This window comes from Rhinopithecus roxellana, chromosome 2 (assembly GCF_007565055.1).
Source record: "Rhinopithecus roxellana isolate Shanxi Qingling chromosome 2, ASM756505v1, whole genome shotgun sequence".
Lineage (NCBI taxonomy): Eukaryota > Metazoa > Chordata > Mammalia > Primates > Cercopithecidae > Rhinopithecus > Rhinopithecus roxellana.
Genome location: NC_044550.1, coordinates 135,599,867 through 135,626,038, shown reverse-complemented (window position 1 = coordinate 135,626,038; position 26,172 = coordinate 135,599,867). Strand labels below are relative to the sequence as shown.

Here is a 26,172-nt window from a genome sequence, read left to right as displayed (position 1 = left end):
TCGTGGAGGACCCAGCTTCCTCCAAGCTGTAAGGGCGGCAGCCAGTGCCCACCTCTCCCCATCCAGGGGTCTGGGCTGCTGACAGCAGCAGCCTAGAACTCAGAATCAAGACAATCCCAGTACTCATGAGGCCTCCAGCTGACTGACCATTACAGATACCCTTTGGGGCACCCACCTGGATGCCCTAGACAGAACAGGTCGCGCGTGTCTGTCCTTCCTGCTGTGTTTATATGATGCATTCTGGGTCTGTGAAGGGTCATGTGGATTAATACTTTTGAAACCCCCTCCCTGTCTTCCACCTCATGTGAACCTGGGAGATGGACAGAACTTCAACCTAGGAGTTTGACAACCAGTGACAGCAAATGAGAAGGAGCCAGAGTATTACACAGCACAGGAGGCTTTATTCATCCACTGCTGCTCCAGAGAGAGGGTCACAGGGTCACTCACTTTAATATGCTGTCATCTTGGGCTAGAAGGTTAGAAGAAAAGCACATGTTACTACACTCAGGCAACCTAAAAAGACCACGTCAGCTTCCCAGTTGTTTTTGTTTTTTTGTTTTGAGATGGAGTCTCCCTCTGTCACCCAGGCTGAAGTGCAATGGTGTAATCTCAGCTCACTGCAACCTCTGCATCCCAGGTTAAAGCGATTCTCCCGCCTCAGCCTCCTGAGTAGCTGGAATTACATGTACCTGCCATCATACCTGGCTAATTTTTTTTTTTAGACAAAGAGTTTCGCTTTGCTGCCCAGGCTGGAGTGCAGTGGTGTGATCTCAGCTCACTGCAACCTCCGCCTCCCGGGTTCAAGCACCACCTCCCAGGTTCAAGCAATTCTCGTGCCTCAGCTGAGTAGCTGGGATTACAGGTGCCTGCCACTATGCCCGGCTGATTTTTTGTATTTTAGTAGAAACGGGGTTTCACCATCTTGCCCAGGCTGGTCTCGAACTCCTGAGCTCAGGCAGTCTGCCTGTCTCAGCCTCCCAAAGTGCTAGGATCACAGGCATGAGCCACCGCACCCGGCCATGCCCAGCTAATTTTTGTAGAGACAGGGTTTTACCATGTTGGTCAGGCTGGTCTTGAACTCCTGACCTTAGGTGATCCGCCCGCCTTGGCCTCCCAAAGTGGTGGGATTACAGGCATGAGCCACCATGCCTGGCCAGCTTCCCTGTTTTTATTTTTATTTTTATTTTATTTATTTATTTTTTTTGAGACGGAGTCTCGCTCTGTGGTCCAGGCTGGAGTGCAGTGGTGCGATCTCAGTTCACTACAAGCTCCGCCTCCCGGGTTTACGCCATTCTCCTGCCTCAGCCTCCGGAGTAGCTGGGACTACAGGCGCCCGCCACCTCGCCCGGCTAGTTTTTTGTATTTTTTTAGTAGAGACAGGGTTTCACCGTGTTAGCCAGGATGGCCTCGATCTCCTGACCTTGTGATCCGCCTGTCTCGGCCTCCCAAAGTGCTGGGATTACAGGCTTGAGCCACCGCGCCCGGCCGCTTCCCTGTTTTTAAACAATCCACATCTACTTAGCTCTGCTTAAATGTCCTCCTCCATCTTCCTTATCCCTGCACAAACCTGGGAGGGACAATCTATAAGAGCCAGTGTCACACGTACCTTCTGCCAATTCTCTGGCAATCCGTTTCAGTTCATCCTGCCTCTTCTTCTCCTCTGCTTCTATCCTCCTCTCCTCTTCTGCCCGAGGTTTTAGGTAACCTGTTTGGGGGAATGCAGGGGAATAAACTTCACTGGAAATGCTGCATAAAAGGAACTGAGTCCACAGGTCAAGGTATCTTCAGCGACGCTGTGAACCAGGAGCACCTGCTGTCCCCTCTCTTTATGTCAATGAGAGTCAACGTCTGACCTTCACCCTAAAGAGTCCAATCCAGAGGCTACAGGGTCCCTGCTGCCCACCCCCTCATGCACTGGCTCACTCGTCCTCTGTGAACAGTGACTGCCTCCCGTCAGACCTTAGCACTCCAACACCCACTGAGCACCCGTTTTCAACAAGCAGCAGCCGTTTTCGAGTCCCCCGCCCGAGCCTCAGAAGCTTGAGCTTTGGGTGAGCTGTTTCCACTCTAGGGGTCACGCTCGGTGGAGGCCACGGTCCTGCAGCCTCGCATGCGTCCCAGCCCCGCTTCCAGGGCTGGAGTTCACCAAATGGCACAGGAAGAGCTCCACAGGAAAGCCGAGCAGATCCCGCCCCGGCCCCGCCCGCAGTCACTCACTGTAGCGCGTGGCTCCGTAGGCCACACCGAGGAACAGGGCGGAGTAGCGGCCGAGCTGCGAGAGAGGTTGATCAGAGGCGGCGGGAAACCAGACTCGCGGGATGGGGGTCGTGGGAGGAGAGGGGGTAGTGGGGTCGCCGGGCAGAGGTCGCAGGAGGGGTGGGGGTCGGGTCGCCGGGCGAGGGTCGCCGGGCGGGGATCATGGGGGCGGGGGACGGGGGTCGCAGCCCGCGGGGTGGGAGCTGCGGGGAGGAACACGGAGGGGCCCAGAGCACTGGGCGGCGGCCGCAAAGCCTGGATCACCTTGATGAGCGGGAGAGACCTGCACCGGCGGCACCATCTTGTCCGTGACCTCCGCACCGGAAGCACAACCCGCAGTCGGAAGAGGACGCTGCAAAGCCCGCAAAGCCTTGGAGGCAAAGGCGGAGCTGGACGGACGCATGCGCCGTCAGCAGCGAGAGAACGGGACGGGGAGGCGGGGCGCTCCCCCTGGCGGCCGGAGGGTGACTGCGCGCGCCCGGGCGGCGGTGACGTCATGTGGTGCGCACGCGCGCAAGGGCCGGGGCGTGCGCGTAGGACCACCGGCTGCGCCCGCGCGGTTGCTGTGTGAGGCGGTATCTGCGCCGAGTGGGCCGGGGGTTTCTTTTCGCCGCAGGGCTTGGGGTCGGCTGTCTCCCCGCGTTACTGCTGAGGTCCTGTCGTGCGCGTCCTGGCCGTGTGTCCACACCCCAGACTGCGGACTGGGGCGCACTGTGTCTTCCTGCGGCGCGGAGCGTCCGGGACTTGAGGTCGGGGCGGCTGGGGCGGGTCCAGCCCCGCGGTCCGTGCCCACCTGAGGGCGGCCTGGGCAGGGACCTGGGGGTCCTGGGAGCGGAGTGTGAGCCGAGTGCAGGTGGCTCCCCGGGCAGGTCCTTCCCCTGCAGGGCAGTGACCCCCTGGCCAGTGCCTGTCGCCGGCCGGGCCGCGCTGGACTCCGCAGCCCGCGGTAGCATGGCCTCCAGGCCGCTCTGCCTGTGGCTGCTCTGCCTGGGGGCACCGGACGCCCTTCCCGCCGCAGCTGGAGCTTCCTCACCCCAGGATCTCCCATCGCTTCCGTCCCAAGGAGGGGCTGGGATCTTCTTGGGAAGACCAGCCCCCAACAGAGGCTGCTCCCTGGGTCTCCCGACTCCAGCCTTCAGGACTCCACAGCTCCAAGGGCCCGCCCTGGCCCAGGCTTGGGGACCACTGAGCCCCTCACTGGTCTTTGCTGGCCTCTGTCCACCTCCCAGTAGCTGTGTGTCTCCCACAGCTGCTCAGAGATAGGGCCTGCGGTGCCCATGCAGCCTCCCCGCTGTGCCCGGGGTGCTGACCCGCCAGCCCCATAGACACCAGGCCTGGAGTCTGGGCAGGAGCCTTACCCCTCCCACGTTCTGGATCTTCCTGGCGGCAGCCATGCTGCCAGTGTTGGGCCATCCACGGGCCCCCTTTGGCCCCATGCAGTAGTGACCCAAGGCCTCCTGTGTCCCCTCTCCTGGCCCTGCACTGCTACGGGCAGAAAGCAACTGGAGAACTATGGCTCGGGCCTCGCTAAGGTGCAGCATCACAAACTCCAGGACTCCTGAAGCGGGCATGGGGAGGACCACAATCCTGGCGACCTGGGCTGCCTGCCCGGGCCTGAGCCGCCTCTACCCCCTCTCCTGGCTTGTTCTGGGGTCCAGGGCCTGGGCCTCTCTGGCTGAGAAACTGGGAAGTCACTGGGCTCTGTTTCCTGGGCTGGGTATACCAAGACCAATCCTATAGGGCAGGGGTTGCCATCCCCCAGCCACAGACCAATACCAGCTTGTGGCCTGTTAGGAACCGGGCAGCGCAGGATAAGGTGAGGGAGCATTGAGGGAGCACGACCGCCTGAGCTCCAGCCACTGCCAGATCAGCCGGGGCATCAGATTTCCACAGAAGCATGAACCGTACTGTGAGCTGCGCACTTGGGTCTGGATTGCGCTCTCCTTGTGAGAATCTAATGCCTGATGAACTAAGGTGGAACAGTTTCATCCCAAAACATTCCTCCCCAACACAGAAAAATTGTCCTCCATGAAACCTGTCCCAGGTGCCAAAAAGGTTGGGGACTTGCTGTGGGGCCACCCTGATCTTTCCTCCAGCTTCTGTGAGGTTGACCTGCAGCCCCTGAAGACTCCTGCCTGAAGCCTCTGCCTGAACCCTGTCCTCAGGGGGCCAGAAGCAAGCCCCAGCCCTCCCCAGACCTCCTATTGCTTGTTGAGGAAGCCGCAGGTGCACACTGGATCCACCAGGCACAGAACCATTCTGGCCCTCAGCAAAGCCCCCACCTTCCGCCAGGGCAGATGGCCTCGAGTGACAATGGGTGGTTTCCCTTCACTGGATTTTAAAATAAACCAGACTCCTCAGCAACTCCTGCTTCCAGAATCAAAAATAAGTGTCTCTGGGGCCCGAGGTAGGGGGTGAGGGGGGACATACCAGCAGCTTCCACCGCAGGTGGGTTGGGGCAGGGCAAGGCACCAGCAGAGAAAACGCTCGGGCAAACACACACTGCCCAGGGAAGACCCCCTGAAGCCGGTGGAGACCTGCCTTTGCTCAGGGCCTTTCCTGAGAGCTCAGTGGTGGGAAGGGTCCCACCTGGCTCAAGACAGTGCCCGTCGGGGCCTCTGCAGCTGTCAGGTCAGCTGTGGGTGCAGAAGCCGATACTCCCCCGGCTCAGGCTTTGCTGCTATCTTTAGTGCTGTGCTCAGACTCCAGTGGCCTGGGAACCCTCTGCAGGAAGCTCTGCAGCCCTTCTCACATTCCCGGTGGCCTCGGGGGGCCTCCCAACCATGCTTCCTCTTTCGGTGTGGTTCTTCCCACTCCTGCAGCCCAGCAATGCCACTTCAGGGTCATACCCAGACCCCACTGGACTAGCAGCAGGGGATGCCCTGGCCCTTGCTCCCAGCCCCAGGTTCCCACATCTGGTCACCTGGCCCCTTGCAGTCAGCCCCAGGTCCCTCCTGGGCAGGTCATGCCTCCCAGGGACCTCGACCTCAGGCGTCAGTGCTGTGTAGAGACCGTTGGACCTGGGGATGGAGGCAGGCAGCATCTCAGGGGATGCTAACTGTAACCATGTGTCCCTCAGAGGGTAGGACCTCTGCTCAAGAGACACGCAAGTGGCACCTGTCTTTTTAGCTTTGCAGACAGTGGTGCCCCCAGGGGATTCCACCCGACTGCTGTGGCTGCATACACTCACTCCCATCCCCGCCCCTGCAGCACCGAGGGGCAGCTGCCCTGGGTCCTACTACCTGCTGCCTTCCACCCAGACACAGGCCTGGGGGGCTCCAAGAGCTAGTTCTCCACTCAGTCTGCAGGCCTCCTCCTTGATCCTGCTTGGCCTGCAGACCCTCCTCCCACCCCTTGAACCAGGGCATCTGGATTGACTCTGGTGGCCTCCGATATCTGGCACCACCAACAGACCCCGGGCCAGGTCCCTTCCCCAGACTCTGCCCTTGAGGCCATGGTATAGGGGGTAAGACCAGGCTCAGGGCCCTGAAGTCCCCGTCCCAGGCCATCTGAGCAGCGTGGCCATCTCCGTGGCTCCTCCATCCCAGAAATGTCATCACCCATGGGCCAGGCAAGGAGCTCCCAGCCATGAGGTCAGACCAGGTGGTCCCAGGGCCAAGGCTATGGACTGACTTTTCTGTCACTGAGGCAGGGAAGGGCGTAGACACCCCTGACACACAGAGTGTGTGTGACCAGCTGGTGTCACCCACAGCAGCTTGGTGCAAATCCAGAAACGATGCCCCTTCCTCTGGCTCCGGCAGTTCCAGGGTGCTCAGGCCCCCAGGCAAGAGCTTGTGCAGGTGGCCCTGGTGACACACAGAATCCTTGGGAGAACTAAGCCCCCCCGGGGGTGGGGGACATGTGGGGTAGGAGGTAGTCCTGGCCAGTGGTGCCTGGGGAGGCTGGGGGCCTTGCAGGGTGGGGCAGGGCAAGGGTGTGAGTCACTGCCGGGCTGCCAAAGCTCACTCTGCAGTTGTCCAGTTCCCTGGGGTAGCCCCAAACCTGTCCTTGTAGGGAGTGGCAGCCGGAGTCTGAGCTGTCCTGGGGGACCAAGCGGGAGCTTAAGATGGGCAAGACCTGGGGCCCTGGGCAGACGCATCGAAGCAGGCAGAAGCAGGCATGGTGAGCAGGCCGCTGTGCATGCCTGGGGTAGGCATGTGGGTGTGAGCTGCGCCATGCGCGTGTACATGTACACAGAAAAGAGCATGGTCGTGTCTGTGCATGCCTGTGAGTGCAGGTGTGGGCATGTGCTGTGTGTGCATGTGTGTGTGCATGACCATGTGTATGTGCGTGTGTGTGTGACCATGCAGGTGTGGGCGTGTGCTGTGTGGTGGGAGGTACATGCCCCACGCTGCTGCCCTGGTGAGAGTCTGGAGCAGGATGAGGGGGTTCCTGGCCTTCATGAAATCCCAGTACCCAGAACAAGCCCACCCAGAGTCCACTTGCCCGTCAAGCCTTCAGAGGCCAAGCTGGCTCCTGCTGGACCGCGATCCCTGACCACTGTGCTCTGTGGGTCTTCTGGAAGCCACTGTCTCTCCCCCCACTCCCAGTGCTGCAGCCAGACACCTGCAGCCGCCCTGCCCCCAACCCCAGCTACCCAGGCTTGAGGCTGGCATGCTCCTTAGCTACCTGGCCCCCTCCAGCCCCACCCAAGGGCTGAGGTCCACCCTTCATCTGAGTTAAGTCTCTCAAAACTCTGGGTGCTCTGGAGGGTTTCCTCAGCCGGCCCAGGCCCCTCAGCCATGGTGCTCCCATCGCAGGCCAGCAGGAAGACCAAGAAGAAGGAAGGGGGTGCCCTCCGGGCCCAGAGAGCCTCATCCAATGTCTTCTCCAACTTCGAGCAGACTCAGATCCAGGAGTTCAAGGAGGTAAGATTTTCCTGCTTCACTGGGAGCCCCTGTCCCCAGAAGCCTGTGCTGGGAAGACCCCATGTGGGCTGGCTCCAGGGCCAGAGGATAGGAGTGGGAGCGTATCCTCAGTCAGGGGTGCTGAGGAGCCGGGAGCAGGGGGCAGGGGCAGAGCCCAGCCGGGTCGACAGCACAGCAGCCCTGGCCTTGCTTCCCAGGCATTCACACTCATGGATCAGAACCGAGACGGCTTCATTGACAAGGAGGACCTGAAGGACACCTACGCCTCCCTGGGTAGGTACCCAGGCAGAACGCCTCAGAGACCTTGGAGGAGGCGAATACAGAGCATCCTCCAGTCCCATACACTGCGGCCCCTCCTCCTCGAGTGGAGCCAGGGCCTGGGCTTTAAAGACCCATCCGACGGCCCTAAAGGCTGCGAGGGGATGGCCCTGGCCTCCCTTGGTTCCATCAGAGCTAGCAGAGAGCGTCCCAGGGTGAGACAGGGTGGGTGGTACAGCCCAAGCCTGGAAACTCAGAGTGGGCTTTGGGGCAGCAGGCTCCAGGGCAGGGCTGACGCTCCGGTAGGACACCACGACGCTCCGGTAGGACACTCTGGTAGGCAGGCAGCTTGCCCCAAGCCTGACCACAGAGCTGACAGAGGGCATGGAGACCCTGCCCAGCCTCTGCAGCACAGCCTGAGTGTGGTGGGGCACACTGCCCTCCCCAGCCTCAGTTCTCCCTGTGGCATATTCTGTTCCCAGCAGCTGCCTCTGACCTGAGGCAGGAGGACAGGGGGCTTCGGTCCCACCCTGGGAGCTGCAGAGTGGCTTCTCCTTGGGGTGGGAGGGTCGCAAGTGACCTGCCTTCCTCTCAGCCCTGCTTATGCCCAAGTAAGAACAGCAGATCCCAGCACCTTCCCAAGCTCTGTGTCACCTCCCTCTCCATCAGCCCTTAGTCCTGGGGCTCAGGGTTTGGGGTAAGGTGGGCACAGCTAGCCAGATGCACCCACTGCCCCACATGCCTGGGCCAAGTGCCTCCTTCCCGCTCCCTCCCCACCCCTCCCATCTGCCTGCCTGGCCTTGTGCTGGGGTCACCTGCTGGTGGGGCCTGGCCCTGTGCTGGGGTCACCTGCTGGTGGGACAGCAGACGTAGCAACAAGCCCTGCCCTGTGACGCCCCCGCATCTGTGACAGGCAAGACCAATGTCAAGGACGATGAGCTGGACGCCATGCTCAAAGAGGCCTCGGGGCCCATCAACTTCACCATGTTTCTGAACCTGTTTGGGGAGAAGCTGAGTGGTGAGCACTGGTGGGGCAGTCCTTGCCCTCCTAGTTAATTCCTGACAGTTAAGAGATCCAGACATTTCACATAAAAATCCCTCTTTTCCTATCTCTGGAGAAGCCCTAGGGCCTGGCACACTGGGAGCCAACAACTGTGGGGCCCCATCAGCCATTCCAGAGCCATGTGCTCAGGCTTACCCTCCTGCCCCACATGCTGTGTGACCTGCCGTCGGGACCTCTGTCCCTCACTCATGCAGCTCTCACCCCCAGCTCCAGGCCTGGGCTGACCCTGGGCACTCCAAAACTCACTACATCCCAGGGCAGGAGTGCCCGACAAGGCCTCCTTGGGGCTCAGGAAAGGAGAAGGCCTCAGGCAGAGGCCACCTTGTGGGCAGAGGCTTGAAGTCACCCCCTGCTTGGGGCAGGGGTCTCCCCTCCTGCCATCTGCCCTTGGCAACCGAAGCAGGACTGCCACCCTGAAGGCCCAGGGCTGAAGGTGCCTTTGTGGCAGGTACCGATGCCGAGGAGACCATTCTAAACGCCTTCAAGATGCTGGACCCAGACGGGAAAGGGAAAATCAACAAGGAGTAGTGAGTGCCCAGCTTGGGGGGGCAGGGCCGGGCCGCCGGGGGTCCCCAGCGATCTCACCCTGTTCCAAAAGGGACAATCACCCACCAGATGCCACGCCCACCTCCCTACCTCTGACCAGCTTCAGGACCCTGAGGAGCGAACCCAGGATCCCAGCTAAGTGGGAGGCCAGCCCTGCCCACACAGGGACCAGCGGCCGGTGCCCAGGGGGCGGCTTCCCCTCAGCCCACTCCTCCATCTTCAGCTTCTGCCAGGCGCTGGGCCGTAACCTCCTTCGGGCTCTGTCCCCATCAGCAGCCCCCAGGCGGGCCCCCCAGAAGTGATGACCCCTGAGTGTGTCCTCTAAGGTCCTTCAGGCTCTGTCCCCATCAACGGCTCCCCCAACCCTGATGATCCCTGAGTGTGTGTTTGGAAGGGACCTGCCCCACGGCCACACTCCTGCGGGAAGGGCAGGAGTGCAGCGAGCGGGTGCAGCCTGGGGCCCCTGGAGCACCTGAGCCCCACGAGAAGGCTCCTGCGCCCCCGCATCAGCCCGCGCTGACCCCTTTCCTCGTCCTCAGCATCAAGCGTCTGCTGATGTCCCAGGCTGACAAGATGACAGCGGAAGAGGTCTGGCCCGCGGCTCCCCTGCCAAGCCCACTAGGGGAGGGCGGGGCTCCCGGGGTCAGCTGGGTGGAGGCGCACGCGGAGCCCGAGGGGCTGCAGCGCCGCGGTTAGGACCCAGGACAGAACAGGCCCCCGGGGGGGCTCCCAAAGTGCCCGTTTGAGGGACGGAACTGGCTCAGAGGGGTCAGGTCAGCGGCTGGAGACCCCTCCCCTCTGTTAGATCAGCGGCTGGAGACCCCGTCCGCCGCCCGAGCGTCTGTCCCAGCCTGAGGGGCGGGGCTCACAGCTGTGCGGTCCCGCAGCCGCCCCCCACGCCTGACGCACCCCTCCCAGCCCCAGAGGGCGAGACCGATGCCCGGGCACCCTCAGGACCCCCGCACCTCCCCCAGACCCCACATGGTCCTCCCCGACGCTGCTGAAGGGCCGAGCCCAACACCCGCGCCCAGGCTATGGCTGCAGCCGCCGCCGCACCGCCCCCAGCACCGCCCCTCCCCGCTCCCTCTCCCCGGGCGCAGAAACCACACCCGGGACCGCTGCAGGTGCGCGTTTGTATTTCGCTCCCGGAGCCCGCAGGGGGCCCTTTCGCCCCCGCCCGCAGGTGGACCAGATGTTCCAGTTCGCCTCCATCGATGCCGCGGGCAACCTGGACTACAAGGCGCTGAGCTACGTGATCACCCACGGGGAGGAAAAGGAGGAGTGAGGCCCGGCCTGGTCAATAAACCTGGACGCTAGGATCCTGCCTGCGAGTCCGCCGGGGCGGGAGGGCGCGTCCGTGGCTGCTGGGCCCTGCGCGCGAGGAGTCGCTCGGCAGCAGACAGGGTGGGGGCTCTGGGGCCCTCTGGGGTCCTCTAGCGAGGCCCCCCGCCCTGCACTCCGGAGTCGCCCTGCTGGGCCTCAGGACCCCAGCCCTTCCCGCTCCCCCTCAGTCCACACCCCACCTTGAGTCTGCACCGCCCACGGCCGTCCTGCCTGGTCCAGGTCCACACAGCAGTAGCCCTCTCTCTCAGCCTCGCATCAGTCTCGGGCCCAGGGGCTCTCCGCAGGCCCTTAGTGCGCCGAACGCCTTGGGTCCCTGCGCCCAGCTGTCTGGCGTGGTGGGCACAGCCCGGGTGACCCGATCCTGCCTCCCCTTCACCACACGTCCCTGGTCAGTCTCTGCGTCTTGGGGCTCTGGGAGGAGGAGGCAGGGCCCAGAGAAGCGGCTCCAGGAATGAGCTGGCCCTGAGCTTCCAAGCTGGGAGTGCCATGCTGGGGCCTCAAGGGGTAGTTTACGGCGGGGACTCCTGGTCCTTGGCGCCTGGGCACGCATTCTGGGTGGAGGAGGACTTGCCAGACTCTGCCTGCAGGCGCCGGTATGAGGTGTGGAAGAAGAGTACCAGGATGCAGCTGAAGAGGTTGCACAGGCCGGCCATCAGCAGCACAGACACTGGGGACACATAGCACAGCTGTCCCCACAGCCAAGCCCCGGGGCCACAGATGGGCAGAGCTGGACGCTGGCCTATGGTGACACCACTACCCTTGACCACAGAGTGACCCCAGACAAGAGCCCACTCCCAGTTCTTGACAGCCCTGAGGGGGTGTTTGCAGACCCAGGTCCTGAGAGAGGTCACCAGCATGGGGTCTGGGATATGGGTGTGCCAACCCACCTCTGATCTTGGCCACATCTGTCCTGGCTCACCTGTCCTGTTGCCCAGGGACTCCCTGCGTGGGGCTCACCTGTCCTGCTCTCCAGGGCTCCCCACGTAGGGTTCATTTGTCCTGCTCCAGGGGACTCCCCACATGGGGCTCACCTGTCCTGTTCCCCGGGAACTCTCCATGTGGTGCTCACCTGTCCAGTCAAGTGGATCCTCCCCCTGCTGGCAGGTGGAGAAGGACTGCTCCAGGCATTGCACAGTCAGTGCTATCATCGCCAGCGTGATGAGTATTCCCTCGGCCTGCCTAGACACACATGGCCCTCAGCCCCCGCTGCACTGCCCATCCCCTCGGAGCCAGGTGCCACCTTGGGAAGTGTTGACATCAGTGCTGTCCCTTTTGCCACCACCCTCCCGAAGGCAGCACACAGCTTCGGTCACGGGCCCTATCAGCTGGCCCAGCCTGCACACAGCAGGCACTCAGAACTTGCTCAGCTCTTGCCGGAGCAGGCAGGTTCCCCACCTCCCCGAAAAGGGGCCTGGACCACACGGTGCAACCCCAGGGTTGTAGGGGTGGAGCAAGGGGAGTATCTCTGGGGTGCAGCAGGGGCAGATGGATACTCACCCCAGCACAAAGATCAGGCCTACGGCAGCCCCCTCCCCCACGGGGAAGGAACACTCGACTGCCAACTCCATGGCCACGGGGGTCACCGAGAAGCCAAAGAGCCCAAGGAGCGAGCAGGTGGTGGCCAAGGCAAACATCTGTCCCTGCAGCAGGGACACCTGGGAGCAGTGGAACGGCAGGCAGACAGGTGGAGGGGGTGGCGGTCAGAATTGGACCTGGATTCATCGGACATGAGGCACAGGGCGGGAGAACCCATCCCACCCAGGGGCCACCCTGGCTGGCAGAGGCCGGGCATGAGATAGTCCAGACCTCTGTTCCAGCCAAGCTGCCAACTGCCCTCTCTGGGCCTCACCACCCACCCACCCCCGCAGGGCGGTCTTGGCTTGAGGAGACCCTCACCAGGGCAAAGGCCATGCAGGCCAGAGAGACCAGGCACAGGCCGATCTTGGTGGCCTCAGTGAAGTGCTTGGTCCGGTCCACGTAGGGGCTGAGAGCCAGCGCCCCCAGGATCCCAAATGCGATGAAGAGAGCTCCACAGAGGCCAGAAAACCCCTGGAGGAGGCGAGGAGAGGCCAGGGCCCCAAGAGGCCGCCATTATCATAGGTGCACACCATCAGGGCAGGGGGCTCAGGGTAGGGCCATGTGCTGTGCCCAAGGCCCAGACACAGCAACACAGGTTCCAGCCGCACCGCTGGCTGCCTGTGGGGTAAGGTTTCCTGCCCTGTGTTCCCCACCCCACCCCAGAGCAAAGCAATCGCTGAAGGGAAGAGCCTGTCGCCACAGAGGCCCCACAGGGCCGTGGTGCCTGTGGCCCTGGCAAAGATGGAAACATGCCCCCAATCCTACACCGGGCACTGATCCCAGAGGGCAGAGGGCCAGCTCAGAATGTGTGAGCAGAGCAAGGCCCTCCCTGCGGCATGTCTAGATACCAGAAGATGGCCCTGTCCTGCAGACCCACAGGGGTGGGGCCTTGCTGGGAAGGGGCACTGGGAGCCCTGGGGGCCCCATCTTCCCAACCATGCACCATCAGTCCCTCCACTCCATCCCACAGCTGCACCCCCTCGCTGCAGCTCTGCCCACCACCTGTGGACATAATGTCGCCCAAGGCATCTCGGGAGGGCCCACACACAGAAGGGCGTCCATGTGGCCCCCGCCAGGGTCGGACACGGAGCACCCCGGAGGCAGCAGTGACTCTGTGGCCGTATGGGGTGAGTGAGGCAGAACCCCCATGGGTGGGGCCAGGGCTCACATTGGAGTAGCCGCTTGCACAGAGGATCTGCTGCAGGAGGGTTGAGAAGCTGTAGGAGATCCCGAGGCATCCCCCGAAGCACACAGCCAGGATGACATAGGCCTTATTCTGCACCAGCTTCGGGGAAAGAGTGTCTCAGCCCTGGAGCCCCGGGGGCCCTTCCCAAACCCATCCCCTCCTCAGCCTCTCACCCCAACCCCCAAATCCACCCTGCCCCGGGGATCCCACAACACTGACCAGCTTGAGCCCATCCAGGAACTTCTCTGAGGTGGAGCTGGTAGCCCCGGCAGAGGGCGGGGTGGGGGGCACGCTCTCCCGGAGGCAGATGGTGGACAGCAGGCAGACAACGCCGGCAGGGATGGCGTAGACACCGAGCTGGGGAGGGGTGTGTGTGTGTGCGCAGGGAGACCACGCAGACTGGCACGCACACACGCCGCAGCCCTGCCTGCCCCAGGTGCCACCTCTCAGCTCCTCCTGCCCCACCACTGGCTGCCTCCCAACCTCTGGTCTGCAGCCACCCTCTGCGAGGCCCAGGCTGGGAGGGGCTTGCTCGACTTCATCCTCGCCTGCTCCAGGGGCTGATAGGGAGCCCTGGCTGTCAACACATCCCTCACTAGTGACACCCTCCTGGCTGACATTAGCCCAGCACCCCCAGGCTCCAGACTCATCTCACTGTCAACTGCACAGCCCGTGACAGGGCTCAACACACGGACACCAGTGGGTGCAGAGGCACACGTGCACACATGCTTACCCTCAGTACATACCCACAAGCACAGACACACCACACACACCCGATGCACATGCACGAGCACACACAGGCACACACCACACAACACACATGGGCACAGGAACAGAGACACGCACCGCACACACCACACACACTCGATACACATAGGCATGCATAGAAACATCACACACTGGCCGGGCACAGTGACTCACGCCTGTAATCCCACTTTGGGAAGCCGAGATAGAAGGATCACGAGGTCAGGAGTTCAAGACCAGCCTGGCCAACATGGTGAAACCCCACCCAACTCTACCAAAAATACAAAAAAAAAAAAAAAAAAAAACATTAGCTGAGCATGGTGGCGCACGCCTGTAGTCCCAGCTACTCCAGAGGGATGAGGCGGGGAATTGCTTAAACCCAGGAGGTGGAGGTTGCAGTGAGCCAAGATTGTGCCACTGCAGTCCAGCCTGGGCGACAGGCTGACTCCTTCTTGGGGGGCGGGGCAGGAGGAATCACACACAGGCATAGGAACACGGACATGCTTGGGCTCAGGAACACACAGACATGCATGCGCACACACCACACAGGCCAGGCACAGGTGCCTCATGACCCCTCACCATTAACGGAATGTCCTCACCCTCCTTGACCAGCGCAGGGGACAGCACGTTGGCCACAAGGACGCCCAGGGGGTTTGCTGGGTGGGCGGATGCACAGGGAAATGTGTCAGGTCGGCTGTGGCCTGGCTTCATCTCCAGCCCACAGGCAGAACCTTCTGGGCCCCAGCTCCTCCACCCTAGCCAGAGAGCCCAGGGAACCGAGTATCTGTGCGTGGAGCCAGAAGAGACCCCGGGGTGAGCCCAGGCAGGCGGCCTCCCTCCCCGGAACTCACATATGGTGGCGAGCATGTTGGCCGTGGCTCGCTGGTGCTGTGGGAACCACAAGGCAGCCACCTTGGCTGGAGAGAAGATGACCAGGCTCTGGGCAAGGGCACAGAGGCTCTGGCCACCCATGAGGAAGGCAAATGGGTTTTGGGTCCCAACAACCACGCAGGGCACGATGCGTAGCACACTTCCAGCAAAGTTCAGCCACGCGCCCAGGATGGTCTGCGAGGAGGGCGTCAGGGATGGGGTCAGGATTGCTGCCGCTGACCCAGGTACCCGCCGCGTCCTCCCAGCACCTGCACTTCCCACCGCCGCCACCCCGACAGCTCTGCTGGGTCCCCAGCTGTTGGGACTGATGGGCCCTGGTCTGGGGAGGAGGCCTTGACTCTCATACCCAAATGCAGGGGCCTTCACCCTGTCCCAGAGCGGGCCATGGTGTGGGGTCTGACTCACCGCCCCACGGAGCCCGACGGAGTCCAGGACCCAGATGGCCACCACGCCAAACAGGGTGGATACCACGAGATAGACCAGTGACAGCCAGTTGATCTGCGCCATGGACAGGACGAAGTGCTCGGCAATGATGTCAGCCACAGGTGCAAAGCTGAGCCACAGCTGCAGGGGCCAGGTGGGAGTCAGCGCAGAGCCACAGACCCCGGATCTACGTGCTCTGGCCCCAGCCAGCCTGAGGGAGCTAGAGTGCCAGCAGGCCTGTGAGGCCGAGGGGATCCAGCAAGTTGGACACAGGGCCCTCCTGCCCAAAGAGAGCGCCACCCTGCCTTCCCCGAGGGAGGGCACCCAGCGCAGGGTCAGAAAGCATGCCCTGACCGGGGACCAGCCTGAGGGGCAGACACTGAGGCCAAGGACCTGGCCAGAGCCCACAGGACCACGAGCCCCACCCAGACCAGACCTGGGGCTCCAAGGCAGGCCGGGGAAAGGTGGGCATGACAAGGTCTCAGCTAGAACCTCTGGGATTGCAGGCCAGCCCCACCCAAAGCCAGCCCAACCTTCCCTCCCAGAAGGCCCAGGTGTTTGGGCAGAATGTTGACAGAGCGGATGCCATTCCCCACCCCGCTGGCATTATCAGGTGCTAGGGCTCTCCACCCCACAGACGTCTGGCACACAGCACTAGTGCACACTGCGGCCGAGGGGAAGGCCTCCTAGAGGAGGTGAGACTGGCTCATCCCTGAGGGGAGGTCAAAGTGGAGCCAGTCATCAGGGCTCACTACAGGAGGGAGGAAGGCATCCATGCGTGGGCCCCGAGGAGGCTGTCTCACTCAAGGTCAACTTCCATGAGTCCACCAAGCTCCAGGCCACACCCTCCGGCAGAGCAGCCAGACCCAGGCTCCGCCGGGACAAGGTCTGACTCAGCCCACGGGACAGGACAGGGAGCTTGGACAACAGCCACCTTGTCTTCCTTTTTCCGCAGGACAGGGCCAGGGGCAGATCTCCCAGGCACAGAACGAGCTCCCCAAGTCCAGCTGATGGCTGCCTGGCCGAGCCCAGGGAGAGAAAGCCAGGCGTCCACTGACAAAGCCTGCCCTGCAGAGCCAAGCCTGCCACTCCAACCTCAGCCCTGTCCTGCTTCCTCGGGGGCCTGAGTGAGGCCCACAGCTGACTCACTGAGCAGAGATGCGTCTGAAGCGTGCGGGGCAACATGGGAGGACAATCTGTCCAACTCCCTTCCTCCTCTCCCAGCATCGACCCTGCCCTCGCTCGCCCCCTTGGGTCCTTTGAGTCTCATCCAGAGCACTGGGCTTGGCTGCCTTCTGGGGTGGGTGTTGACCCAAGCTCTGCTCCGCCCGCCCCTTACGCTGCCTGCTGGAACCGGGGAGCCCTGGTCACTGGCTGCAGATGAGTAACTCCAGCCTCAAGGGCACTTGGCTGGAGTGAACGTGGTGCTCACGGCTCACTGTGGTGACCCAGGCAGAGACCATGACGACTCTTGGTGTCACGGTGAGATTTCTGTGTGCTCCATCATGGCTTGTGGGTATTGCTACAACGGTGAAGAACTGCAGTAGGAGGCCCTTGACCGTCCAAGGAATGCCCCACACCCAGGACACCTACTGACTCTCGGACCATTGAACCAGCTACACCCTCAGACGCTCCACCCAAAGTCAGTTATGGCTTCCCCAGTGCCTGGACATGCTGGGCCAGGACGCCAAGCCACGGCAGTGAGTTACGGCGTGTGCTGGCATCCGTGGGCAGCAGGCAGCCCCCAGGCCCATCCAGCAGATCCCAGGCCTGTCTCATCCGGGAGCTGGTTCTCCATACCCAGCCAGCAAAGGAGGAGGGGAGAGGCCCTGGAGTCCACCTGGAAGAACCCTGACCCAGGCCTAAGAGCGGCTCCTGCTCCTGACCCTGAGCTTCCTGACCATCCCCATGACCCGGCGCCTCCCTGAGCTGTGGGTCCTGCTGCCAACTCTAGCTGTTCATTGCACATTGCCCAGATACTGCCCAACCAGTTCCTGAGGCTCCCTGGAATGGTTGATGAGGGCGCACAGGGTGGGAAAGGCTGCAGCGTGCAGCACAGGAAGGGAGTAGGGGCAGGATGGAGCCCAGCCCAGCCCAGGAGCTGCCCCTCACTCAGAGTCAGGTGGAGGAGAGTGTGGCTCCAAGCCCACCTCTGCTCTGTGCCTGCTGTCCTGGGGCTGGGAGGCGTGGAGGGAGGGAGGGCCACCGCAGGGCCACCTGTATGTGACTGGCTGGGGAAGAGGGACCCAGGCCACTGGCTGGAGCCACTGAAGGCTGGGAAGGGCTGGGACTCCATGACTGGCAGATCCCCCCTGGGCACCCAGCCCTCCTGCTCTGTGCCCTGGGCCCCGACACCTCCAGGACAGTCAGTGCCCCCAGTGCCCACACCCCCTAGCCGCCCCCAGAAGGCGTCCCCTGGCCCCAGCCCCAACCAGCACCTGGCACCTCGGGCTGTGGCCACAGGAAAACGAAACTCGGCTGGTCCGAGGCGACCAAGGGTCCCGGGGCCCCCTGTCCCTGTCCCCGCCCCTACCATGGCGTTGGAGCAGCTGACCAGGCTGACCATGAGCAGGAACACCCAGCGGCGAGCGTAGGTGCGGTGGCCCTGTTGTGCGCACAGGGCCCCGGGCTTGGCCAAACCCGTGTCTGCCCCCGTCTGTCCCGCCATCGTCCGCGGCTCCATGGGTCTCCACCGCTCCCGCGGGCCTCCCGGGCTTAAGGACCTTCCAGCGTGGGCCGGGACCGCCCGCGGGTGGAGGTGGGGATGGGCGGGGCCACGGGGCCAGTTCCGCCCCAAGGACTATGGAGGAGGGTCCCGCCCCGGTGCAGTTAAAGAAGACCCAAAAAAGGGGAGGAAAGGAAGGCCAAAGGTGAAGTTGGACCCTCCTCCTTTGGCCTCAGTTTGGAAGTCCCTGCCACAAAAACCGAGCATCCCCTCCAGAAAGGGCCCCCGGTAACAGCCTGTGTGGTCCTCAGGGTCGGCGCAGGAAAGGCGGCCTGGAAGTCACTCTGCCCAGCTTAGAAGCTCTGCATTTCCTGAAGGGGGCTGTGGACCCCAAGTTCCTGAGGTTCAAGCCAGCCACAGGAAGGGGCCAGAGGCCAGCCTGGAGGAAGAGGCTGGGCTCGCTTTGCACGGAGCCTCAAATCAGACCAGTCCCTCTAGTGCCCCTGTGGAAAGCAGGCATGGGGTAGGAGGGGCCAAGGGCTGCCCGCCAAGGTGGGAGGGAAGGCTGGGAAGGCCTGTGGGCCCTACCCTGGGGTAGGCAGTCCCCCACACACACGCCGGATTGTTACCTGCATTTTACAATGGAGGACACGGCTCTCAGAGGAGTAGACACACGTTTCTGTTTGTTTAGGATGGAGAGGCCTGTGTGTTGGAAGGCAGAGAGGAGGGAGTTTCGGCTTAGTCTTGTCTGCAAGAACCTGCTGATCCCACAACTGTACCTGGCCCACCCTGGGAGAACCCAAGGGGCTTCAGGCCCTGTTGCTGAGGCCAGTATAGGGGTGGGGTGGAGGCTGGCCTGGTCAGACGTGCAAACAGACCCCAAACAAGAGGCTCTCTTGACCCTGAAACACAGCCCTGTTTTCTGATACTCACAATATTATTCCTGGTTTTGGTTTTTTGTTTTTTTTTTTTTGAGACGGAGTCTTGCTCTGTCACCCAGGCTGGAGTGCAGTGGCCGGATCTCGGCTCACTGCAAGCTCCACCTCCCGAGTTCACACCATTCTCCTGCCTCAGCCTCCCGAGTAGCTGGGACTACAGGCGCCCGCCACCTCGCCCGGCTATTTTTTTGTATTTTTCATAGAGATGGGGTTTCACCGTGTTAGCCAGGATGGTCTCGATCTCCTGACCTCGTGATCCGCCCACCTCGGCCTCCCAAAGTGCTGGGATGACAGGCGTGAGCCACCGCGCCCGGCCGGGTTTTTGTCTTAAACATTCACCTCCTTTGCCAGGGTCCGTCCGTTGTCCACACCTGAGTCTGAACAGGCTGATCATGAGGCCTCAACTTTCACTGTGCAATCGTCTGCAGAGATTGGGTATGTGTCTCAGATAGAGCTGTGCACGTTGGGATTTTTCTTTTTTTTTTGCATAGAGTCCCATCCAGTAACAAAGAGAAAATGGGGCTCACCCAGGGGTGTCCTGAGACGGGCGGGCCCCAAGGGAGTTCCACTCTCTTGAGACATGTGATGGGGCCCTGTGATCCTTGCTCGCTTTATCTCCTCTGCCTTCCCCCGTCTAGCCTCCCTCCTCATCTTTGTTCCCCATTCCTCCACCAGTTCCTTCTGTTCTCCTTCTCCTCACCTCTTGCTCGCCCTGCCCTGAGGACCTAGCCCCCTTAGAACCTTCCTTCATAGCCCAATGCCAATGTTGGCCTGGGGCCTTCAACATCCCCTAACCCCACCTGGCAGAGGGGGAGTTGCAATGCAGGCTTCCCTGTTGAGGGACCTCACTATTGTGGAGCACTGCCTCTGACAGGTGGTGTCTGAGCCTGTCACCATGAAATGGGGCAGCCACAGTAGCTACTTTCATCATTCAGTCTCTGTTGAGCATGCATTGTTGAGGGCTCCTCCCCTCTACATGTCAGAACTCTTGGATTGAGCAGGTGAGCTCAGCAACATTGCAGAATGCAAGATTAGCACACAACAAGCAATTGCATTGATGTATACCAACAAGAAACATGAAAACCGAAGTTAAAGACATTTATAATTACTCCAAGGAAAATTAAATACTTTGCAATAAACTTAGCAAACCATCTACAGAACTTGCATGTAAAATTAAAAACCATGGACCAGGCGTGGTGGCTCACGCCTTAATCCCAGCACTTTGGGAGGCCAAGGCAGGCAGATCACAAGGTCAGGAGTTTGAGACCAGCCTGGCCAATATGGTGAAACCCGTCTCTAGTAAAAATGCAAAAATTAGCCAGGTGTGGTGGCATGCACCTGTAGTCCCAGCTACTTGGGAGGCTGAGGTAGGAGAATCTCTTGAACCTGGGAGGCGGAGGTTGTAGTGAGCTGAGATCGTGTCACTGCACTCCAGCCTAGGCAACAGAGTGAGACTCCATCTCAAAAAAAAAAAAAAAAAAAATATTTACACACCATGGCTGGGCGAGGTGGCTCACGTCTGTAATCCCAGCACTTTGGGAGGCCAAGGTGGGTGGATCACCTGAGGTCAGGAGTTCAAGAACAGCCTGGCCAATATGGTGAAATCCTGTCTTTACTAAAAATACAAAAATTTGCTGAGCATGGTGGTGCACTCCTGTAATCCCAGCTACTGAGGAGGCTGTGAAGTGAGAATTGATTGAACCTAGGAGACAGAGGTTGCAATGAGCTGAGACTGTGCCACTGCACTCCAGTCTGGGCAACAGAGTGAGACTCTGTTTCAAAAAAAAAAATTGCACACCATTAATAAAAGACATCACCAATAAACACCTAAAGACACGGATAGGCATTAGGCATACAATGTTCATGGACTGGAAACCCCAACAGAGTAACAATGTCAGTTCTTCCTAAATTGATCTATACATTTAATTCAATTCCATCAAAAGGTTTTTGTACTCGTAGACTGGGAAAAATATTTGCAAACCACATATCCAACAAAGGTCTAGTATTGAGAATATATAAAGAGCCCTCAAAACTCAACAGTTTAAAAACCCAATTGGTAGCCAAGTATGGTTTCACATGCCTGTAATCCCAGCTACTCAAGAGGCTGAGGCTGGAGAATTGCTTGAACCCAGGAGATGGAGGTTGCAGTGAGCCAAGATTGCACCACCACACTCCAGCCTGGGTGATAGAGTGAGACTGCATCTCAAACAAACAAACAAAAATCCAATTAGAAAATGGGCAGCCTGGCGCATTGGTTCACGCCTGTAGTCCCAGCACTTCGGGAGGCCAAGGTGGGCAGATCACAAGGTCAGGAGATCGAGACCATCCTGGGCTAACACAGTGAAACCCCGTCTCTACTAAAAATACAAAAATTATCCAAGCATGGTGGCAGTTGCCTATAATCCCAGCTGCTTGGGAGGCTGAGGCAGAAGAATCGCTTAAATCTGGGAGGCAGAGGTTGCAGTGAGCTGAGATCGCACCTTTGCACACCAGCCTGGGCGACAGAGCAAGACTCCATCTTGGAGAAAAAAGGAAAAAGAATGTAAAGTGTTACAGCCGCTGTGGAAAACAGGTTGGCAGTTTCTCATAAAACTAAATATGCAATCACCATATGGTCCAGCAATTGTACTCTCAGGCATTTATCCCAAGGAAATAAAGATTTATGTTCACCCCAGCTGGGCACGGTGACTCATGCCTGTAATCCCAGCACTTTGGGAGACTGAGGTGGGTGGATCACAAGGTCAAGAGTTTGAGGCCAGCCTGGCCAATATGGTGAAACCTCAATTATACTAAAAATACAAAAATTAGCCGGGCATGGTGGCAGGTGTCTGTAGTCCCAGCTACTCAGGAGGCTGAGGCAGGAGAATCGCTTGAACCTGGGCAGTGGAGGTCACAGTGAGCCGAGATTGTGCCACTGCACTCCAGCCTGGGCAACAGAATGAGACTGTGTCTCAAAAAAAAAAACCCAAAACAACAACAACAAAACACTTATGTTCACCCCAAAAATAGTGCCCAAATGTTCATAGTAGTTACTTGTGATATCCCCAAACTGGAAACAAGCCAGGTGTCTCTCAGTCAGTGATGGCTGAGCAAAGTGGACTCAGCAGGAACCAACCGTTAATACACAGAACAACCTGATGAATCTTCAGGTAATGACGCAAAGTGAAAAAAAAAGCCAAGCCTAAAAAGCACACCCTCTATCATTCCATTTATGTTCCATTTTGAAAAGATAGCGTCTTAGAAGTGGAGAACAGGTCAGCAGTTGCAAAGGTTTAGGGACTAGGGGTGTGGGGCAACAGGAGGGACCCTTGTGGTATGGAAGCGTTCTGTATCTCGAGTGTGGCGGATACAGGAACCCACACGTGCGAGATAAGTACACCCACACGAATGAACACAATGAAAACCGGGGAAATCTGAGCAGCACGGGCGGATTGTGTCAATGTCAGTATCATGAATATGATATTGTACATTCGGGTTCTGCAAGCTGTTACCTTTGAGGGAAAACTGGGCAACGTGTACAAGTGATCTCTCTACTACGCATGTGCATCTATAATTAGCTGAAAATAAGAAGTTTAATTTTTGGCCGGGCGTGGTGGCTCACGTCTCTAATCCCAGCACTTTGGAAGGCCGAGGTGGGCAGATCAACTGAGGCCAGGAGTTCGAGACCAACTTGGCCAACATGGCAAAACCCCATCTCTACTAAAAATACAAAAATTAGCCAGGCGTGGTGGTGGGCGCCTGTAATCCCAGCTACTCGGGAGGTTGTGGCAGGAGAATTGCTTGAACCCAGGAGGCAGAGGTTGCAGTGAGCTGAGATCATACCATTGCACTCCAGCCTGGGTGACAGAGCAAGACTTCATTTCACAAAAAAAAAAAGTTGACCGGGCTCGGTGGCTCACGTCTGTAATCCCAATACTTTGGGAGGCTGAGGCAGGTGGAGTACGAGGTCAGGAGATCGAGACCATCCTGGCTACTACAGTGAAACCCTGTCTCTACTAAAAATACAAAACATTAGCTGGGCGTGGTGGCAGGCGCCTGTAGTCCCAGCAACTCGGGAGGCTGAAGCAGGAGAATGGCGTGAACCTGGGAGGCGGAGCTTGCTGTGAGCCGAGATCACACCACTGCACTCCAGCCTGGGCGACAGAGCGAGACTCCGTCTCAAAACAAACAAACAAAAAACACAAGCTGTGCCCCAGCACCTTGAGCACGTGCCATCAGAACTGTCTGAGGCTGTGTCACAGGCACGTCCTTAACCTTGGCAAAATAACCTTCCTAAGCTGGCCGGGTGCGGTGTCTCACGCCTGTCATCCGAGCACTTTGGGAGGCCAAGGCAGGCGGATCACTTGAGGTCAGGAGTTTGAGACCAGCCTGGCCAAAATGGTGAAACCACATTTCTACTAAAAATAGAAAAACTAGCCGGGTATGGTGGCACACCCCTGTAATCCCAGCTACTCAGGAGGCTGGGGCAGGAGAATCATTTGAACCCGGGACGGGGAGGTTGCAGTGAGCTGAGATCGAGCCATTGCACTCCAGCCTGGGGGACAAGAGCGAGACTTCGTCTCAAAAAAAAAAAAGTTTATTTATTTATTTATTTTTTTGAGACAGAGTCTCGCTCTGTCGCCCAGGCTGGCGTGCAGTGGCCGGATCTCAGCTCACTGTAAGCTCCGCCTCCTGGGTTTATGCCATTCTCCTGCCTCAGCCTCTGGAGTAGCTGGGACTACAGGCGCCTGCCACCTCGCCCGGCTAGTTTTTTGTATTTTTTTTAGTAGAGATGGGGTTTCACCATGTTAGCCAGGATGGTCTTGATCTCCTGACCTCGTGATCCGCCCGTCTCGGCCTCCCAAAGTGCTGGGATTACAGGCTTGAGCCACTGAGCCCAGCCAAAAAAAGTTTATTTTTAAAAAATCGCATAGTATAAGTGCACTCATTTGGAAACAATGACTTTTTCCACTCTCACATCTAATGAAACAGTTTTATTTAAATTTCTCCATAAGCACCTTCAGCGCACTCATCTAAGCTGCCTGGGTTTTGGATCCGGGTACAGCACCATCCTGGGATCCTCACCTTGAACCCAGAATTGTCTGTGCACCTTTAGATGGTGACCTCCACACAAAGGCACCCAGCATCTTGCTTTTCAAAAGGATCTTCGGCCAGGTTCGGTGGCTCATGCCTGACATCCCAGCACTTTGAGAGGCCAAGGTGGGCAAATTACCCGAGGTCGGGACTTCGAGACCAGCCTGGCCAACATGGTGAAACCCCGTCTCTACTAAAAATACAGAAAAAATTAGCTGGGCTTGGTGGTGGGCACCTGTAGTCCCAGCTACTCGGGAGGCTGAGGCAGGAGAATCGCCTGAACCAAGGAGGCGGAGGTTGCAGTAACCTGAGATCACACCATTGCATACCAGCCTGGGCGACTCAAAAAAAAAAAAAAAGAAAGAAAAGGATCTTCAAAAGTTTATTTAAATAATCCTTAATGTACACAGTTATGGCTAAATTTGCATTTCAGTGCTGTTATCTCTCTTCTTGTAACCCAACATAGACTTCTGTCAGCATCCCAGACTAGCATTCATTAATTTTGGGCTAATGTGTCTTCCCTAAATAATATCTTGCTCACAATGAAGCCACTGGGAACAGTTGCTCTGCCATGACTGAAGGAGGAGGCAGGCTGCCTTTTGCGAGGCTGTCAGGGAGGGAATCTCACGTGCTGCGCCTGCCTGTCTTGCTGCTCCTCTGCTTGGTTTTTATCTGCTCCTCCCAGAGAACCTCAGCAATGTGAGGGCAGGAGCCATCTGCCCACCCCAAAGCCCTGGGGGAAGGACTGCCCAGCACAGCTCCAGGGTAAAAGCAGCTCCAGGGTAGAAACCGTGGGCCCATGGCCTCTCTGCTATGGGTCCCTCCACCGCCCCGGGCCTGCCGGACAGGTTCCTCCACAGGGTGCCCACTTCCTGTGTGGAGCCTTCTGGACCTGTCTGGTTCCATGTGTACCCACCCCGTCTCCACACACCTGCATGCCATCACTCCCACCTGTCTCTGCTCCTCCCTCCAGGGCCTAGCTGCCAACAGCCCATGCGGGACAGCGCCTGTGGCCGGGACTGAGTCAGCACACACAGACCCGGATGCACAGACTGCCCCAGAGTGACAACGTGATGGCATCCTCAAGCATGTGGAAGACCCATGTCTTTCCAGAGATGTGCACAGAAACGGGAGCCTATTTATTTACTTAGACAAGGGAGGGCTCTGGCCACAGTCAGTCCACATGCCACTCCAGTCGGGCCGCCCAGAGAGGAGGCCTCCATGTCCTTCTCCCCTCCCCATCCCACCTGGGGGCTCCCGTGAGCCCCGAAGTCAGGGCACCTTGAATCTGGAGTCCAGGGGACCCTTCCTGTCTCTCCTCCACAGAGGATTTGGTGTAAGCAGTCGAAGGACCTGGTGTTCTCATTTGTGTGTAAACAAAAATTAAAATTCTAAGCCCCTAACCAAAGGATGGACCCTCCCCTTGGCCAACAACATTCCAAATTATCCAGAAAAACTGCTTCAGGCCATGAGGGGAAGTGGAAATCAGACCAGCCTCATAAACATCAACACAGAGACCTTCAGTCTCTTTGAGTCTGATAAGCATTTCCCAGCTATTCTCTCTGAAGCCTTCTCCCTGGAGGCTTCATTTGCAATAAAACTTTGGTCTCTACAACCTCTAATTTTAGCCCAGGGATTCCTTTCTGTTTGATTCCAGGTCTTTAGGTGGTAACTCTTTTAACCAATGGCCAAACAGAAAATCTTTAAATCTACCTATGACCTGAAGCCCCCCACCTCCTCACGTTGTTCTGCCTTACCAGACTGAACAATGTTACATGTATTGATCAATGTCTCATGTCTCTCTAAAACGTATAAAACTAAGATGTGGGACGGGCATGGTGGCTCACGCCTGTAATCCCAGCACTTTGGGAGGCCGAAGTGGGTGGATCACCTGAGGTCAGGAGTTCGAGACCAGTCTGACCAACATGGTGAAACCCCGTCTCTACTAAACGTACAAAAATTAGCCAGGCGCAGTGGCAGGCGCCTGTAATCCCAGCTACTCCAGAGGCTGAGGCAGGAGAATGGTGAACCTGGGAGGCGGAGCTTGCAATGAGCCGAGATCACACCACTGCACTCCAGCCTGGGCGACAGACAGAGACTCTGTCTCAAAAACAAACAAACAAAATAAAAACAAGTTGTGCCCCAACACCTTGCGTGCCATCAGGACTGCCTGAGGCTGTGTCACAGGAGTGTCCTTAACTTTGGCAAAATTAACTTTCTAAGTTGGCCAGGTGCGGTGTCTCACGCCTGTAATCCCAGCACTTTGGGAGGCCAAGGCAGGCGGATCATTTGAGGTCAGGAGTCTGAGACTGGCCTGGCCAAAATGGTGAAACCCCATT

At 59.0% G+C, this 26,172-nt stretch overlaps 3 protein-coding genes across 9 annotated transcripts; 1 reads left to right on the top strand and 2 right to left on the bottom strand.

Moving 5' to 3' along the window:
* Positions 1-379: 379 nt before the first annotated feature.
* ATP5ME (ATP synthase membrane subunit e) lies at positions 380-2,784 on the bottom strand. Its single transcript, XM_010375318.2, has 4 exons — positions 2,521-2,784; positions 2,218-2,272; positions 1,607-1,705; positions 380-469 (listed from the first exon to the last, which is right to left on the bottom strand). The coding sequence occupies exons 1-4, from the start codon at positions 2,752-2,754 to the stop codon at positions 444-446; spliced, it is 414 nt and encodes a 137-aa protein (XP_010373620.2). The 5' UTR covers positions 2,755-2,784; the 3' UTR covers positions 380-443.
* On the top strand, positions 2,785-10,310 carry MYL5 (myosin light chain 5). 2 transcript variants are annotated; one of them, XM_010375317.2, is made up of 7 exons: positions 2,785-3,109; positions 7,017-7,124; positions 7,322-7,397; positions 8,296-8,400; positions 8,894-8,972; positions 9,531-9,579; positions 10,175-10,310. In XM_010375317.2, the coding sequence occupies exons 3-7, from the start codon at positions 7,334-7,336 to the stop codon at positions 10,274-10,276; spliced, it is 399 nt and encodes a 132-aa protein (XP_010373619.1). In that variant the 5' UTR covers positions 2,785-3,109; positions 7,017-7,124; positions 7,322-7,333; the 3' UTR covers positions 10,277-10,310. The 2 variants fall into 2 exon arrangements, with proteins under 2 accessions (XP_010373619.1, XP_010373618.1); XM_010375316.2 differs by lacking the exon at positions 2,785-3,109 and adding an exon at positions 6,271-6,378.
* SLC49A3 (solute carrier family 49 member 3) lies at positions 10,111-17,902 on the bottom strand. 6 transcript variants are annotated; one of them, XM_030924077.1, is made up of 10 exons: positions 17,691-17,902; positions 15,140-15,298; positions 14,695-14,908; positions 14,423-14,499; positions 13,319-13,456; positions 13,082-13,198; positions 12,232-12,384; positions 11,833-11,990; positions 11,405-11,514; positions 10,111-10,962 (listed from the first exon to the last, which is right to left on the bottom strand). In XM_030924077.1, the coding sequence occupies exons 1-10, from the start codon at positions 17,838-17,840 to the stop codon at positions 10,580-10,582; spliced, it is 1,659 nt and encodes a 552-aa protein (XP_030779937.1). In that variant the 5' UTR covers positions 17,841-17,902; the 3' UTR covers positions 10,111-10,579. The 6 variants fall into 6 exon arrangements, with proteins under 6 accessions (XP_030779937.1, XP_030779943.1, XP_010373615.1 ...); XM_030924083.1 differs by having other exon boundaries at positions 10,111-11,002; positions 11,367-11,429; XM_010375313.2 differs by lacking the exon at positions 17,691-17,902 and adding an exon at positions 15,594-15,670.
* Between the last annotated feature and the right edge of the window lie 8,270 nt (positions 17,903-26,172).

Bases quoted from the DNA above. Each gene is read 5' to 3' on its own strand.
- ATP5ME (XM_010375318.2), bottom strand. From the start codon at position 2,754: ATGACGTCACCGCCGCCCGGGCGCGCGCAGTCACCCTCCGGCCGCCAG. The intron at 1,706-2,217 runs GTGAGTGACTGC...TCCCCCAAACAG, and splicing joins CTACGGAGCCACGCGCTACA to GTTACCTAAAACCTCGGGCA. The intron at 470-1,606 runs GTACGTGTGACA...CTAACCTTCTAG, and splicing joins TGCCAGAGAATTGGCAGAAG to CCCAAGATGACAGCATATTA.
- MYL5 (XM_010375316.2), top strand. The intron at 7,125-7,321 runs GTAAGATTTTCC...CTTGCTTCCCAG, and splicing joins AGATCCAGGAGTTCAAGGAG to GCATTCACACTCATGGATCA. The intron at 8,401-8,893 runs GTGAGCACTGGT...CCTTTGTGGCAG, and splicing joins GTTTGGGGAGAAGCTGAGTG to GTACCGATGCCGAGGAGACC.
- SLC49A3 (XM_030924077.1), bottom strand. From the start codon at position 17,840: ATGGAGCCGCGGACGATGGCGGGACAGACGGGGGCAGACACGGGTTTG. The intron at 15,299-17,690 runs GTAGGGGCGGGG...TGGCCCCTGCAG, and splicing joins TCAGCTGCTCCAACGCCATG to CTGTGGCTCAGCTTTGCACC. The intron at 12,385-13,081 runs GTGAGCCCTGGC...CGCCTCCTCCAG, and splicing joins GTGCAAGCGGCTACTCCAAT to GGGTTTTCTGGCCTCTGTGG.